Source organism: Phoxinus phoxinus (assembly GCF_949152265.1).
Source record: "Phoxinus phoxinus genome assembly, chromosome: 15".
NCBI classification, from domain to species: Eukaryota; Metazoa; Chordata; class Actinopteri; order Cypriniformes; family Leuciscidae; genus Phoxinus; species Phoxinus phoxinus.
The window spans coordinates 3,756,242-3,773,562 of NC_136890.1; the positions used below are offsets into that span (position 1 = coordinate 3,756,242).

At 36.3% G+C, this 17,321-nt stretch overlaps 2 protein-coding genes across 7 annotated transcripts in view; one reads left to right on the forward strand and one right to left on the reverse strand.

Moving 5' to 3' along the window:
- Positions 1–17,321, reverse strand: part of LOC307012107 (uncharacterized protein) — a 328,649-nt gene that overhangs the window by 303,164 nt on the left and 8,164 nt on the right. The gene's annotated exons all lie outside the window — the stretch shown is intronic.
- The window catches only part of dbnlb (drebrin-like b), a 39,034-nt gene continuing 25,221 nt past the window's right edge, over positions 3,509–17,321 (forward strand). For 2 of the 6 annotated variants that reach the window (XM_079638364.1, XM_079638365.1), the window contains exons 1-5: positions 3,521–3,805; positions 9,172–9,227; positions 10,971–11,083; positions 11,496–11,570; positions 15,096–15,242. In XM_079638364.1, coding sequence (XP_079494490.1) covers positions 3,723–3,805; positions 9,172–9,227; positions 10,971–11,083; positions 11,496–11,570; positions 15,096–15,242 — 474 coding nt within the window. In that variant the 5' untranslated portion in view covers positions 3,521–3,722. Of the gene's footprint in view, positions 3,806–9,171; positions 9,228–10,970; positions 11,084–11,495; positions 11,571–15,095; positions 15,243–17,321 lie in introns of all 6 variants that reach the window. The other 4 variants (XM_079638367.1, XM_079638369.1, XM_079638366.1 and 1 more) reach the window with 3 other exon arrangements.

Sequence of the window (17,321 nt, forward strand, 5' to 3'; positions counted from 1 at the left end):
CCCCGGAGTGTCGGGATCGGGAAGTCTCGCCTCGATCGTCTCTTGTTTGGGAAAGAAAGTGTGAACTGAAGATCTCCTCACCATCACTTTCCGGTGCTGCTCTTCACAAGCCCATGGCTCAAGACTCCCTGAAAAGGGCTAAATATGGCCATGATTATATTTAGCACCATATGTGTATACTAGCACCAAGGGAAATGATACTTGTGTCTTGTGGATGTGCTTTTAAAGGGATAAAAATGTGAATTCTGCGATCATTTACTCGCCCTCATGTTTTTCCCTGACTTTCTTCTGTAAAAACACAAAAGGAGAGCATTTAGTTTTCCATTCAATGAAACGTTCAAAAAGTGCCATAAATTATGTTATTCAAAACTAATATTTAAGTCGGTGTTTATTGAAAATCGTGTGAGGTGAGGTGACATTTGCTTTCATTGTATGGAAATGAGCAGCTTTGACATTCTGCGTAACGTCTCCTTTTGTGAAACATGACGGTGCGTAATTTGACGCGAGTTTTCCTTTTCTTTTCTCTTAAATTGAATGGAATGTAAAATTTTATGCCAACTTTTTCACTACTAAACGTGGCTCACTGGTTGTGCATCCGCTTGTAGAATGTTACGTTTGTTTATTTATTTGCTATTTATTTGTCGTCTTCCAGTCATCAGCTCCAATGCAGTCGTCCTGGAAATGCGAGTGCTTCATCTGAAGTGTTGAGATTGTGCTATACAGTAAAGGCAGTATCGCATGCTTTGCACTCTGATAGGCTTCAACCTTTTTCCGCAGCTATTTGCAAGATATCAGGGATCTTTTTCCATTCTCGCACCTTCCCCAAGACCCTCAATAAAACCTTAGCCTTAACCATCAATGTATAAGCGACTGTACTGTACTGTTTTCCTTTGTGTTTTAACTGTGGATTGGTACTGTACTACTTTGTGTATCACATACACACACACACGTACACACACACACACGTACACAGAGCCATAATGACCTCTCCTTGCTAACTGTTTAACCCTGTCATCTAACCAGCTCTCTCCTCGTGAAATCAGACTCGGCACAGCTGAGACTAACCTCCAAGGTGTCAACTTTAGTGAATAAAGCTCCTTTTGTTTAATGCATTCTCTTGGATTTATTGTATGAACACCAGATATCACGGCACTGTTCAGTGACAGGATGTGTAGGAGGGGGAATCTCACCAAAAAAAAACATGTTTGAGGTACTATATTTCATCCTAAAATCAAAATAATTTTTTTTTTTTTTTTACTGCTATTAATAAATTATATTACTTTGCACAATAGAAAATTAAGCTTGTTCTGAGATGTGTAAGTTTTGTTTCAATGTGATATTTGTGTCATGATAATTTCCCCTAAAAAAAAATTACCTTAAAGGAATAGTACACCCAAAATCCCATAATTTACTCTTAAAGGATATTTCCGGTATTTAACACCTTGAGTCTATATTGTAGTTTGTTTTGGATGAACAAGAGTGGTGGACAACATTTTTTTGACAATGGTTCCTCTCTCGAGTTTTTGACTATAAAAGAATTGGCCATGGACCCATTTAACATTGGAGTCAATGTGCATGTCCGAAAATGTCATTAAAACAGCCAATAATGTTCGTTTACAAAACTGTGGTTAGTGGTGTTCGTTGATGATTATAAACAATATATCGTCGCAATATATGATTCCAATCGGTTTATTTTGCTATAGTGGAACTATTTTTTCAGACACTTCACAACTGTGTAACTTCCGCTCAATATTTGAATCTGAAGCGTTAGCACACTCCCGACCACTTGATGGCGATAACCGATGTTTATGTCTCGCGGGACACTCACGGTCACAGTCGAGTTCAACTTCATATTGCACTGGTCAGTGGTCACGTCTTTCAATATGGTTAGAATTTGTGCGGTCAAAAACTGCGGTAAAGAGCTCTGCTCGCTAGCCTTATGAGAAACGGAAGCGAGCAAAAAGACTACATCGACCAAATGTAAACAGCCCACTTTCCGTTTCCGGTAGCGCATTTATATTAACGAGCACTCAGTCCTTCAACAGAATTCAATGGGATTTTACAAAATGACGAATAAAACACGACAGAAACTGTATTTCGCAACACTTTTTGGTTCTGGAACATCAACTAACATCACTAATCACTCGGTGAGTTGCACAGTTTTGAAAACTAATGTTAAAGGTTGTTTTAATGACATTTTCGGACATGCCCATTGACTCCAATGTTAAATGGGTCCATGGCCAATTCTTTTATAGTCAAAAACTCGAGAGAGGAACCATTGTCAAAAAAATTTTGTCCACCACTCTTGTTCATCCAAAACAAACTACAATATAGACTGAAGGTGTTAAATACCGGAATTATCCTTTAAAGTTATAAATATGGATATTTTTCACTAATTTTTTCAGTCTTATGGATTACTGTTATGATGGATGCGCTGCAAAATCTCAGTTAAAGCTTGGAAGAGCCAGGATTTTTTTTGTATGTATATAATTAGGATTTAATATCACCTATGGCTTGAGGGTGAGTCAATAATGGGATCTTTGTCCCCCTGTAGTCAATAATTTTATACCTTAAAACTCATCTTTTGATTGCCAAAATTACATATTTAAATCAAATTGAATATGCAAATGAGCCCCGCCTCCACTCACTCACTCAGAGATCCACTCGTTGACGATCACACGTTGATCTGATTGGTTACAAGGTAGTTTGTGACGTCAGAAACACCAGCGATTTCAAACCGTGTTTTTGAGACTGTCTTTGGTTCACTGCAGTTTTAAGCAGAAAATACTCAGCAATGCTGTCCACTTATGAATTTACACATGGTTTGTCTTAAAGCACATTTAAAAAACAAAAAATACCACAGACACATAAACAACATTAAAAGCTTTGACTTTCAATAATTTACAAAGGTGTCCACGTGCGACTTTCATGTCTGGCCAGCAGATGTCGTTGCCGCATGTCTCTTCATATTAAACTTCTACTATGACAAAGGCTTAGCAAATGTGTAATTTTAACGTTGCCTGGTAACATTCAGAAGTCTCATAACCTAATTAATATTCATAATAAGGCGAGTCATCATTCGCCAGCAGACATTCGCCCACATTCCAGCGTCAGCTCTGCAGCAAATCAGCAACGCTTATTGGGCGAACCTCACTTTGCGTCATGAATATTCATGAGCCCTGCCTTGACCAGTGACCATAGTAAGGTTCGTATTATTTATTTTACAGGAATGAGTACGAGATGATTTTAAATTAACAGTGATTTTAAATTACCTACATTAATTACACTCATAATAATCCTACCCAGAGATCTGTCATAATTTGGGAAAAATTACTCTAACGTAATACAGACACTTGAGTTTCACAAATGGGAAAAATCAACGTGCAGTAGCGTTCAAATGTTTGGAGTCAGTAAGATTTTGATCTTTTATTGATCAAAAGTGAAGACGTTCGCCCACATTCCAGCGTCAGCTCTGCAGCAAATCAGCAACGCTTATTGGGCGATCCTCACTTTGCGTCATGAATATTCATGAGCTCCGCCTTGCCCATAGTAGGGTTCGCAACTTCTCTACAGGGAGGAGTGAGTTATTGCTACGTGATGTGGCTCTGCGAGCTTCCTGTCTACGGAGAACCGAGAGAAAGATCCCCATCTACCGTTACTGGAGTTCACCGAGTCTCCTGTCCCCGGAGTCGGACGGTTAACCCCCCACAGATCGACCCATCATGGCGGTGAACCTGAGCAAAAACGGCCCGGCTCTTACCGCGGCCTATAACGAGGTTGTGGATGAGAAGTCTGAGACTAACTGGTGAGTACTAGCGACTCAACGGTCGAGTCTCCGTTACACTCACTGACATCCTCATGTTTAGCTTGTTAGCGTCTGCTTTTGGCTTCTTAAACGCCCTGTTTGTGTTTATCACCATCATAAATCATCGTAACTGCTCATTTGGATCAATAACAACATGATGTTCGCGAGATCACTGCACTTTATTCCTGTGCCCATCAAGCATTCACACACTGAATCTTCCAGAAATCATTTCCTCCCACTGTTGCTTTTAGGCCAAAAAGACATGAAGGAAAGTTCATGTTAATTAAGTAATGCACGTGCTTTGACCTGCTTTGCACATATGAGATCAGTCGATCTGATCAGTTCAGAAGCATCCCAACTTTTTTTTTGGATAGCATTGGGCTTGGAGAAGTGCACTTATCTTGAAACACTCCTACCTCCTTGTTTTCCTGTAATCTTTGTCCATATATGGATGCTGGGTTGGCAAATCCCTGCCCACTATTTGTGACCTGGGTTTACATGCAAGATTCACATCAAAATCAGTTACATGTCAATGCAAAAAAAGTGTCAAGTCAAACTGTATAGAGATCAGTAAGACACTTCCTTCTACAGTTGCTGTACGGATCTTCTCGTCATACGGAAACAATATTAATGTTCGACAGGGTTTATGCCAGATCAAAGTCCTGTAGCTTTGTGCCTTCAAGAATTTGAGTTTCGTTATTTTACAGAAGTGAGAATGTGGAAGAGATCAGTTCAGTTCTTCAGTTGGATCAAAAACGCTTTAGAAATTAAGAGTGATTATAAATGACCTACATTAATTACACATTATCCTACCCAGAGATCTGACATAATTTGGGAAAATTACACCAATACAGACACTCGAGTCTCGCAAATGGGGAAAAAATAACGTGCACTAGCGTTCTTAAGTTTGGGGTCAGTAAGATTTTTATCTTTTATTGATCAAAAGTGACAGTAAAGACATTTTTACAATATTATATTTCAAATAAATTAGGATGTTACACTGTTTCCACAAAAAAAATAAATAAAGCAGCACAACTGTTTTCAACATTAATAATAATCATAAATGTTTCTTGAGCATCAAATCAAGAATTTCTGATTTCTGAAGGACCGTGTGACTCTGAAGACTGGAGTAATGATGCTGAAAATTCAGCTTTGATCACAGGAATAAATTACATTTTGCTATATATTCACATAGAAAACAGTTATTTGACATTGTAATAATATTTCACAATATTACAAATTTTACTGTATTTTTTTATCAAATAAATCCAGCCTTGGTGAGCAGAAGAGACTTCTTTCAAAAACATTAAAAAAAAAAAAATCTTACTGACCCCAAATTCTGAATGGTAATTATGGTTGTAGTACTTCAGATTTATGCCGTTTAAATTTTAGTTTTATTTATTTATTTTAGTTGGGGATCCAGCGATATGAACATTTTGGCCGATACCGATAATTCTTTATATTTGAAAGCCGATAACCGATATATTGGCCGATAAATCTAAATCCACATTTTTATATGATTTTAGAGAGCCTGATTACAAAAACAAAAATCTCACCATTAAAAGCCATGTCCAGAACACACGATTATAACATTCTCATGATAATTTTATGTAGCCGATATGACATGTTGCACTGAACTGTATTTTCCTGTTTTAAAGTGATTTTCAATATTTCAAGCAATTCAAAACCATCTGAAGTGTCTCAGCTGAAGGAAATAATCCATTATTTATCAGTTTTAATATATCAGACAAATTTTCTTATCAGGCCGATAACGATATCATTAAAAATTAACATATATCGACCGATACCGATATGGCGGCCGATATATCATGCATCCCTAATTTTAATATCATTGAGACATTTTGCTATATATTCACATAGAAAACAGTTATTTGACATTGTAATAATATTTCACAATATTACAAATTTTACTGTATTTTTTTATCAAATAAATCCAGCCTTGGTGAGCAGAAGAGACTTCTTTTAAAAACATAAAAAATATATATCTTACTTACCCCAAATTCTGAATGGTAATTAAGGTTGTAGTACTTCAGATTTATGCCGTTTAAATTTTAGTTTTATTTATTTTAGTTATTTATTTTAGTTAGGGATCCACCGATATGAACATTTTGGCCGATACCGATAATTCTTTATATTTGAAAGCCGATAACCGATATATTGGCCGATAAATCTAAATCCACATTTTAATATGATTTTAGAGAGCCTGATTACAAAAACAAAAATCTCACCATTAAAAGCCATGTCCAGAACACACAATTATAACATTCTCATGATAATTTTATGTAGCCGATATGACATGTTGCACTGAACTGTATTTTCCTGTTTTTAAGTGATTTTCAATATTTCAAGCAATTCAAAACCATCTGAAGTGTCTCAGCTGAAGGAAATAATCCATTATTTATCGGTTTTAATATATCAGACAAATTTTCTTATCAGGCCGATAACGATATCATTAAAAATTAACATATATCGTCCGATACCGATATGGCGGCCGATATATCATGCATCCCTAATTTTAATATCATTGAGACATTTTGCTATATATTCACATAGAAAACAGTTATTTGACATTGTAATAATATTTCACAATATTACTGATTTTACTGTATTTTTGATCAAATAAATGCAGCCTTGGTGAGCAGAAGAGACTTCTTTCAAAAACATAATAAATATCTTACTGAACCCAAATTCTGAATGGTAATTATGGTTGTAGTACTTCAGATTTATGCCGTTTTGTACTTTTTTGCCCCGTTAAACATAACATGGCAAATAAATGGTTGATTTTTTGGGAGATTATTGACATCCTATTGTTCGTGCGTGACCAGTAAACAGAAATGTTATCTATTTTTTTATATATATATTTTTTTTCTGTCACTAAATTGTATTAATCTATCTACAGTTAGGTCCAAAATGTAGACTTTAAAATCCTATGTAATCTGATAAATAAATAAACAAGGCTTTAAGAAATAAAAGTTATGAGAAATCATTTGTTTCTCAAATCATGCAACAATCTCTGTTGTTCTGATAATATTCTGTAGTAGCATTTTCCGATGATTAAATAACCTCATTGCTTATATCAGAAACGGTGTGTATGATATTGGCCAAGCGCTACTTGAGGAGTTTATAACGGGCTGCAGTGTTTGCTGTTTACGAGGTTAGGGTGTTCCAGCGGTTTCCCCGAGTCAGCAACTCAACATCGCCTAATAAAGAAGAAGCAGCTGCGTCGTCGTAACAATTGCGACTTTCGTTTCCATATCAAACCACAACAGAGCATGAATGTCACAGGACGATCTGACCTGTGAGCCCTTCTAGAAATAAGACTACTGCACTTCTTATTCCTCATTACTCCACTTCTTGTTTCTGATGGTCGAGTGAGTTTGAGTTGACTTGGCTCTGTGTTTCAGAGAGGAAGTTGACACCGCTTCCTTGCTATACAAGTGTCTTTGTTTAGAGAGAGAATCAAAAGTGATATCACACACACACACACACACACACAAAGTGCCGCCTCAAAACCTTCCTCATATTACAAACACTTCAGAGAGGAGTTCCTTTTGCGTTCACCGAACAGCAGTCAACAAAATGTTATTTATTTTAGTTTGGGATCCACCGATATGAACATTTTGGCCGATACGATAATTCTTTATATTTGAAAACCGATATATCGGCCGATAAATCTACTAAATCTAAATTTTTATATAATTTTTGAGAGCCTGATTACAAAAACAAAAATCTCACCATTAAAAAACTGTCCAAAAAACACAATTATAACATTCTCATGATAATTTTATGGAGCCGATATAACTGTATTTTCCTGTTTTGAAGTGATTTTCAATATTTCAAGCAATTCAAAACCATCTGAAGTGTCTCAGCTGAAGGAAATAATCCATTATTTATCAGTTTTAATATTTCAGACAAATTTTCTTATCAGGCCGATAACGATATCATTAAAAATTAGAGATGCACAGATTACAATTTTCTAGGCCGATTCCGATCTCCAATTTTTCATTGAGTTTGATCTGCCGATACCGATATTAGCCGATTCCGATTACATTTTTTCTAACCACTTTACAGCACACACAAATATTTATTTTCTATTTTTTCTTAAACCCCTTTCATGCGTAAGTTTAAAGTATTCTAACTGTGAGTTCCAAGTGAGTTTTTTTCAAGGCGACGGTTATTTTAGAGCGTTCCCTTTAATGTTTCCATGGCGACGCGTCACGCGACACACCGACAGATGTCGCTTTTATTTCCTTTTTTATTCAAAATATTCACAAACTTGCTTACCATGTCATCAACTATCTGATCTTCCGATTCTCAAATACGTGTAAGTGAGTGTGTTTGGTCGTTTAAAAACCTTTATAAATAATCTATAACGCGAGATGGGCGCCGCCATGTTGTCCTGTCAGTCGGATTTACTGCACGTGAGTTCATCAGTTTCTCCCGAAATAGTGTCCGGGGAACTGTGAGAAGAATATAGCAAACTTTATAGTTGCTTCCACTGTTTGTCTGATATGAATAACACATGTCGGCAAATAATATTTGAATATATTGTTATTGCTGCTTCCACAGACATCAGTGTGTACTTTACAAACTCCAAATGTATTGTTTTACTCGTGCTTATGTGTGTCTGAAACCTAAAATAAACATTATGAGGTTAAAAACACAGCATAGTTGTGATATATGACAGCGCTGAACGCGTCCGACTCTGCGACAGCTACGCACGAAAGCACAGTTTGAATCTGGCAGTGATGCGCCGTCACTGAACATGCTAAACCCCACGTGTGGCGCCGTACGCTCAGGGGCACAGACATAAACATCACATATGGGACCGTAGTCACGTACCGCTCAAAAGGTTAATCATGCGGCGCCCGAGTGCATTTGACCGGCATAAAATCGGCATATGTCAGACTGAAAATCGGCCAATTCCGGTCACCAGCCGATCAATCGGTGCATCTCTATTACAAATGAACATATATCAGCCGATACCGATATAGTGGCAGACATATCGTGCATCCCTTATTTTAGTATCATTGAGATATTTTGAATTACTTAATTTGGTATTTTAAAGTTTTAAGTGATTTTATTGTGATTTTTGTTTTACATAATTGATTTATTTTGTTGTTCAAGTCACGCAACGTTTATTTATAGCACTATACACAGATTTAAATCACGCAGCTTTACAGTATTAAGAACAGTGACGGTGTCGCTCTCGATTAAAAGGTGTTTATCAGCCAGAGTGAACTCTTCCAGAAAGGCAAGCGTTTCGGACGCCAAACGATCTTGTTCGCTTGAATTATATCTGGATCTTTATGTAATGCATGTCCTGTACACTTGTGTGTCTGCAGGGCTCTCTTCACCTATGAGGGAAACACAAATGACATCCGGCTGGCAGAGAAAGGAGGTGGGTTTTCCTCCGCCGCTGTAGTGTGGAGACACAAGACACCAGTTGGTTATAGGGCTGCACAATATATTGAAATATCGCAAATAAGAATCATTGTATATTTAATTCATACTGTGAAAACTAAGCTGTTTTATTTTTACATTGATTATTCAGTTTCTGTTTAATAAACCTAATGTAGGCCTTCCTGAAACCCTGAACCCCGTGGTTTCTTATGAGACAGTAAAAAACTGCAGCAAAAAGAATGTGAAACACATATGTTGGTTATATAATTTTAAATATATTTTAAAGATAATTTAAGTTTATTTTACACACTTTAAGCATTATCATATCACATTATTTAATGAGTTATCGCATTCAATATCGTGCAGCCCTAGTTATCCACACTAGAATCGTGTGGTATGTAGGATATAAAACAGTGTTTCAAGCACACAGGATCAGCTCAAGTCCGTCTCTAGCGTGCAGACTTGTTTTGCACCGTACAGCGTGTTCTGTGAATGAATCACGTGAGCTGACAGACTGTCAAGGACGGGCCGAGATTCATCTGAAGATCTGTCTTCTAGAAGTTCTGTCTATACGTGTGAAGGAAACGGAGAGGGTCCACTGTGAATAAACATTGATTTGTTATGTAGTAATATCTTTACTGTGATTTATAAAACAACTGAAACCGTAATGTGATAAAAGGCTCTAATAATCAATCAAAAGAGAACAAATATTCCTTACAAAGTAATGCACTTCTTGTATACTAATATAATATTATAAGCCCTTTGACATTTACATAAGTAGCCCCTGATAATTTTCAGTTAATATTTTAATAATTTAACAACACATTTGCATGTTCATGTCTCTCTAATGTCAGTTAATGGACATGCAGATGAACATATAAAGTGCATTTTTAGAAAGTGCTTTTTTTAAATCTATTTTGTGTAAAATTATTTACTTGAATTTTACATTTAATATTAAGTTTTCGACTCAAAAAAACCTGCAGTGTCACACACCCCAGTTTGGGAAACCCTGGACTAACTGCTTTTTATTTTAATTTTATTTTTACTCTTATAATGGATGCAAAATATGCGTATGATTTTTGCAGTCCAGAGTCTGTTTATAAGCTTAAAATATTATATATATAATATATATATATATAATATTTTTAAACTAAACCATATTGCAGCGTATCAGTATTGAAAATGTAAAAGTTTTGAATGTCAGTGTTATTACCATGTTAATCTATTTTTATTAAAAATAATTTAGATTTTTCATGAATAACATAAACACTGTGAAGTTTTTTTTATTTATTTTTTATATTCATGACCATTTTTTTTTTAAATGTCATTATATGAAATTTATAAGAACACTTTTATTTCAACCTGTGACAGCTCAAAAATAGTCAATTTACTAAATGTCTAAAAACAAATCAACTTGAAAACAACATTAATATTAATCTGGAATGTTTTCAATATTAACACAAAATATAATCCTTTTACTTGCATAAACTTTGACTTTCAGATGAAGAAATATACATTTTTCATGATCAATAGGCGTGCATATTCATGGTATTCAACTAAATGATTTCCCAAAAGTGTGTGTGAGATGTGGAAAATAGGCTAGGTTTATTTGACAAAAGCATAACATCATGTGTGTTGTATATGAATGCAAAAGGTGGTGGAACTGGCTCATCCAGTCAGATTCATATTTATCATTTTATATTGAGTGAAAGGATTTGACAGCAGCAGTTGTGGTTTTCAGATGGTGGTCTGGAGGAGTTGTTCGAGGAGCTGAACAGTGGGAAGGTGATGTATGCTTTTTGCCGAGTTCAAGACCCCAACTCTGGCCTTCCCAAATACGTCCTCATCAACTGGGTGAGTTTCCTTCCTTCTCGAACTCTCCACATGCTTTCTGGACTGTATAACCGCAAAGATGCCCTTGGGATTATCTGACCCAATTGCTGCAGTAAAGCACGTCTGTCAAGTGTATTTATGAATCAGTTTATCTCCTTTTCACCGAGTCAAATACAAAAATTCATCAGGACTGGACAGTTTGATGGCATAATTCATTTATCCACTGAATGATCTTCAAATAGGCATTGCCACTTGGTTATTTGATTATATAAACTATTTTTCATTGAGTTTCCTACAATTTTTTTTTATAAAAAAATTGGGATGTATGCCATAACCGTGATGTAAAATAACACATTTTGGTCACTGGCCACTCGTAATATGCATGTTTACGACCATGTTTTTGTCATTTCTTTGTGTGCATTTTTTCTTCCAGACCGGTGAGGGCGTTAAAGACGCCAGAAAAGGCCAGTGTGCGAACCATGTGAGCTCCATGGCTACCTTTCTTAAGGTAACTTGGCTATTTTGTTATTCTTTTCAGTTGTGTGGGTATTGGGAATAGTTTTGGTCAAAGTGGTAGTTGCGTCGCTGTCAATGGAGGGACAGAAAGCTCTCAGATTTCATCCAAAAGATCTTCATTTGTGTCCCGAAGATGAATGAAAGTCTTATGGGTTTGGAACAACATGAGGGTGAGGAATTAATGACAGAATTTAAATTTTTGGGTGAACTATCCCTTTAATAAGAAATAATATACCGTATTTTCCACACTATAAGTCGCTCCGTAGTATAAGTCGCATCAGTCAAAAAAATGCGTCATGAAGAGGAAAAAAACAACAGCGACACAATAGCATAAAGAACATATACCTGAGGCTGAATAGGCTAAACTAACATTAGCCAGCGAGACCAACAAGTTACCGGTCAGCAAGTTCACCAAGCTCCCGATCTCACTCCACAACACTGAATACATTGAGTTCTTCCTCTGTGTCGCTTCTGAACAACTCCGCTAACTAGAGCGCCCTCTCGCGGCTGTAGACGGTAATGCTTTCTCTTGGTTCATCTCAGTCAGTATGAATTAATTTGATATATAAGTCGCACCTGACTAAGTCGCAGGACCAGCCAAACTATGGGAAAAAAGTGTGACTTATAGTCCGGAAAATACGGTACATGTTATTTAAACAGACTATGCAGTGTTATTTTACATTTTTGATTTCTCCATTAAATTTCTGTTCCTGACAAATTCTGTTAAGTTTTACATGAAAGACTTATTTCATGTGTATCTCTGCGTTTTTTTATTTTATTTGACAGTAGCCCTGAACCCATAACACATACAGAACTGTACTGTGATACAAACCGAACCGTGAGCTATTCAAACCGTTACACCCCTCGTGAATAGTGTGATTGAGTTAATGATCCGTGAACTTTAGCGACGACTCACAGCGCTGCAATTGGCAGGCAAGAGGCTTACAACAGGATATGACATCATGGGTTATATCTAGGGCGACGCATTTGATTTGGCTTTGCTGGTAGTAGTTATTCAGAGCTTGACAACATCCGACCACAAGCTCTCACTATCTAACAGTCTCATGGCTGCTTCAAAATTGACAGCAGAAATTTACTTTAAGGGGTGTGTTTTTGCCCACTTAAATTGATTTCTAGGGTAATTTTTACCATTATAATGGCAGGGGGGTTTGCGTTATTAAATATATGTATCTTTTATGTCAAATTCTTAAATTTAATAATTTCAATTGGAGTAATTATACACTATAGGGCTGTTTATAACAAATGTAATTAGTATCAACAAAAGGTGGTACAGAAGCTACATCTAAAGTGGCATTTGATTTAAACACTTATTTCAAGTTTTACTTCCAGTTCAGAGGCGTTACACTGGGATTACATTTGCTTATTTTTTGTTAATTTTTTTAATATAGAAAAATTACTTTTAATTATATTTTTGAAATGTAAAACTAAAACTGCCAGTAGGTCTTAAAGGGATTGTTCACCCAAAAATGAAAATCTGTCATTTACTCATCCTCATATTGTTCCAAACCTGTTGTGATGATTATGGCTTACAGCTTATGAAAACCCCAAATTCAAAATTTGAATATTGTGAAAAGGTTTTCATAAGCTGTAAGTAGGCCTGAAAACGATTAATCGCGATTAATCGAATTCAAGATAAAAGTTTGTGTTTACATAATGTGTGTGTGTACTGTGTATAATTATTTTGTATACTGTATATAAATACACACACATGCATGTACTGTATATATTTAAGAAAAATTTGTTATTTATATATAAAAAAGTAATCATATAAAAATATATATGCATTATATAAATGAAAATATTTCTCAAATATATACATGCATGTGTGTGTATTTATATATACAAAATAATTATACACAATACACACACACATATTATGTAAACACAAACTTTTATTTTGGATTCGATTAATCGCGATTAATCGTTTACAGCCCTAGCTGTAAGCCATAAGCATCAAAATGATAACAAATAAAGGCTTGAAATATCTCACTTTGCATGTAATGAGCCTATATAATATAAATATAAAACAGGAACAAGAACAGGCATTTTTCATATCTTGACTTCTGCGGGTATTTAGTATCAGTTTTAGTGGCATGGTTCTGTCCATCCGCTGTTGATTGGATGGAGGGAGATCTGAATGTGAGTCAATATAGTGCAATAGTCACATTGTGGAAGTAAAAACTCTCCATTGGGGAACTGATTTTTAATGATAACTCTCAAAGGAGGATTGTGAACCTTTAAGACAGACCTACTGTGAGCTCTGAGGTTGTTTATTGACGGCAAATGCTTTTAACCGGGTCAAATAATGGAGAAGTCCGACATAGATCAACAGAGAGAGAACTTGTTTTCACTGGAATATCCAGCTATAGCATTTTAAGAAAAAAAATTGTCAAAGAAATTTTATATTAAATATAAGACGCGGCGGCGTAGGGGGCGTTTAAGACGCGGCGGCGTAGGGGGCGTTTAAGACGCGGCGGCGTAGGGGGCGTTTAAGACGCGGCGGCGTAGGGGGCGTTTAAGACGCGGCGGCGTAGGGGGCGTTTAAGACGCGGCGGCGTAGGGGGCGTTTAAGACGCGGCGGCGTAGGGGGCGTTTAAGACGCGGCGGCGTAGGGGGCGTTTAAGACGCGGCGGCGTAGGGGGCGTTTAAGACGCGGCGTGTGTGATATTCCCCAGTAAATGCGAGTCGTACGTCGTTAAAAAGGGGACGTCAACTCTGATAACTGTGATCGCCTTATCAATGGCGCGATAGAGGACGAAGGCTCAACACAGTGGAGAGCAATGCACGCCTTACGAGAGCAATGTTTTGCTGACCTTTGAAAATAGTACGGAAAGTAAAACACTGGATAATTAGAGATGTACGGATGAGCTCCAACGTCACCCGAATCCACAGCCAAAAACAAATCATCCACCCGCCACTCACTGTCCGCACCAATCATTTACTCTGATTTAAGTATCCGCACCCGTTGGTCAAATTACTATAATTCTTATGTGTTGTAACGCGTGAGGATATCTTAATAAACAGGCTTTACTCCCTTGAAACTTAAACTGGAATGGAACATGCTCATATTTTAGAGAATGTAGTTAATATTTTCGTTAATAATGATTTATCATATCCACCCGCGACCCACCCGAAATTAATCAGAATGTTATTTTTATTACTTGACATATCGTTTTAAATAATTTACCGGGTCAGAAAGTCTACATTGGGTTGTTTCGGCAGTGTATAGTGTAAATGCAAATATCGGATACGTCAAGACCTGCAGTGTAAATGCAGCCTAAGAGGCATTTATCTAAGCTAGCTGTGTTTATGTTCAGTAAGCGCTAACACACAGCCAAAGGTTGCTAATAAATAAGCTGACGAGAGCGTGTACGTGGACATGTTTCGTTTTAAACCAGACTGTTAATGTTGCCGCTTGCATCCGATGGTTTCATACGCATGAGTATTGAAAACGTGTTTTGTGTGTGGGACTAAACGGGTGGCTCTGTGTCTGCAGGGAGCTCACGTGACGATAAACGCACGAGCGGAGGAGGACGCGGAGCCTGACGCCATCATGCAGAAAGTGGCTAAAGCCTCAGGAGCCAACTACAGCTTTCACAAAGAGACCAACCGCTTCAGAGACGCCGGGCCGCAGGGGCCTGTGGTCAGTGTCACGCACATCAGTCCAGTGCAGCTTTATTTCCAGTCCTACAACATGCATATTCTCCTGGTCAAAAGTTTGGGGATTTTTTAAAGAAAATAATACTTTTATTCAGCAAGGACACATTAAATTAATCAATGGTGACCGTACAGACATTTATAATGTTATAATTTTTTTATTTCAAATAAATGATGTACAACGGTTTGCATGAATTTAAGCAGCACAACTGTTTTCAACATTGATGATAATGATTATACTGATTTCTGACGGATCATGTGACACTGAAGACTGGAGTAATTATGCTGAAAATTCAGCTTAGATCACAGGAATAAATTACATTTTACTATATATTCACATAGAAAAAGTTATTTTAAATAGTGTTGTGAAAAATATTGATATTTCGATGTGTATGAATAATTTGGCTGATACCGATAATTCTTTATATTTGAAAGCTGATAACCGATATATTGGCCGATAAATCTAATTCCAAATATATAATTTATATAATTATATTTATTCAATTTAGGGATGCAAATTATCGATTAATTCATTAATCATTAATTGATTGACCTTATCGATCGATTAACGATTAACTGATAAGCGGCTATTTTCCTGAGAATGTACATTTCTCACGGTATCAATAGTGTCTTTAACATAAAAAGCAAAATATTGCTTATATACTGAACAAAAATGCATGTTATATTGCTCAAATGATGTTTTATTGTAACAGTTGGGATACGGTACAGAATGGCATTTATGTAGTTTAACAAAATAAATGATGCACAGAAAATTAAAATACATAAAAAATAATTGTGCACTGGCTCACCTGTTGCAAACATTAAGCAACATAAAATAAATGTTAAATAAAAATCTATATTGGTAGGCTTAGCCTAAACTATATTAAGTCTACATAATAATCTATCTGGTAAACTTGAAAAACTTGAAACATTAGCAGCACTTATTGATGCTTGGTCTGAGAAAGGTAACAGTAAGATTACTAGACCTGGAAACTTCAAATATAGAACTGAAGGGATGTCAATTTTCACAAATTCCCATGATCGATCGTAATCAATTATGCGTCTGCTGCAGTGCATATGGCCAACAGCATGCAGGGTTTGTTAAAAACGCTATGTTACTCACCAAATGAATGAGAATGTTTTTTTTAATCCAAATGAAGGGCTAGTAGGATTGTAAAATGTTTCGATGTGAATGATAATTAAATTAAATTAATTATTTAATAATCAAATATAACGACTAATAATACAACGTGTCACCAACGCCGCCTCAGATGCGTGCTTGCAGTGTGTTACGTTAGACGTGCACTGAAAACGGCAACTAAACCCAATGAATTCACAACGATTTAATAAAATAGTGTTCTGATGTTATGTAATATGACAGTCCCAAATTAATCATCGTTATTATTAGTCGTGCATTAATGCTGCTTGAGCGGCGCGCGCTGAATGAATAACCGTTGAGCACTTTGCTAGCGCGTTATTTATCTCAAAGAAGCGCAATCTATATGAGATTAGTCAGATATATACAAAATAAACATAATATTACAAATTATATCTGCACAAAATGACGTGAATGCACAAGTGAATTTGAGTTACGTGCCATTCAGAATGACTCATGTTGTGGACGCGCTCTTCCTGGAACAACGCGACACGGCAAATAAACCCAAATACTTCACAATGTTTTATTACACTATTGTTCTCTTTATAATGTTAGGGATGCACCGATAGGATTTTTTTTGGCCGATACCGATTTCAACAAACAACTACTGGCCGATACCGATACCGATATTTGTCACTTGCATACAATACTATTCAGTACTAGCTAGTTTATTTCTGCATCAAATTATTTTCACTGAACATGGATTGGATCCATTTAACATTAATCTGACCAGCATTATAAGAGAGGCACAATGATTAAAAAAATACAATAAGACAACATGACAACGTTCAGAGGTGATTTTTGCTATCCAATATTTATTTATTTAACAACATTAACTCATATTTGATTACTTCTTACATTAATAAACTAAAAATCGGCCTTTTTCATGCTTTTGCCGATATGCCGATG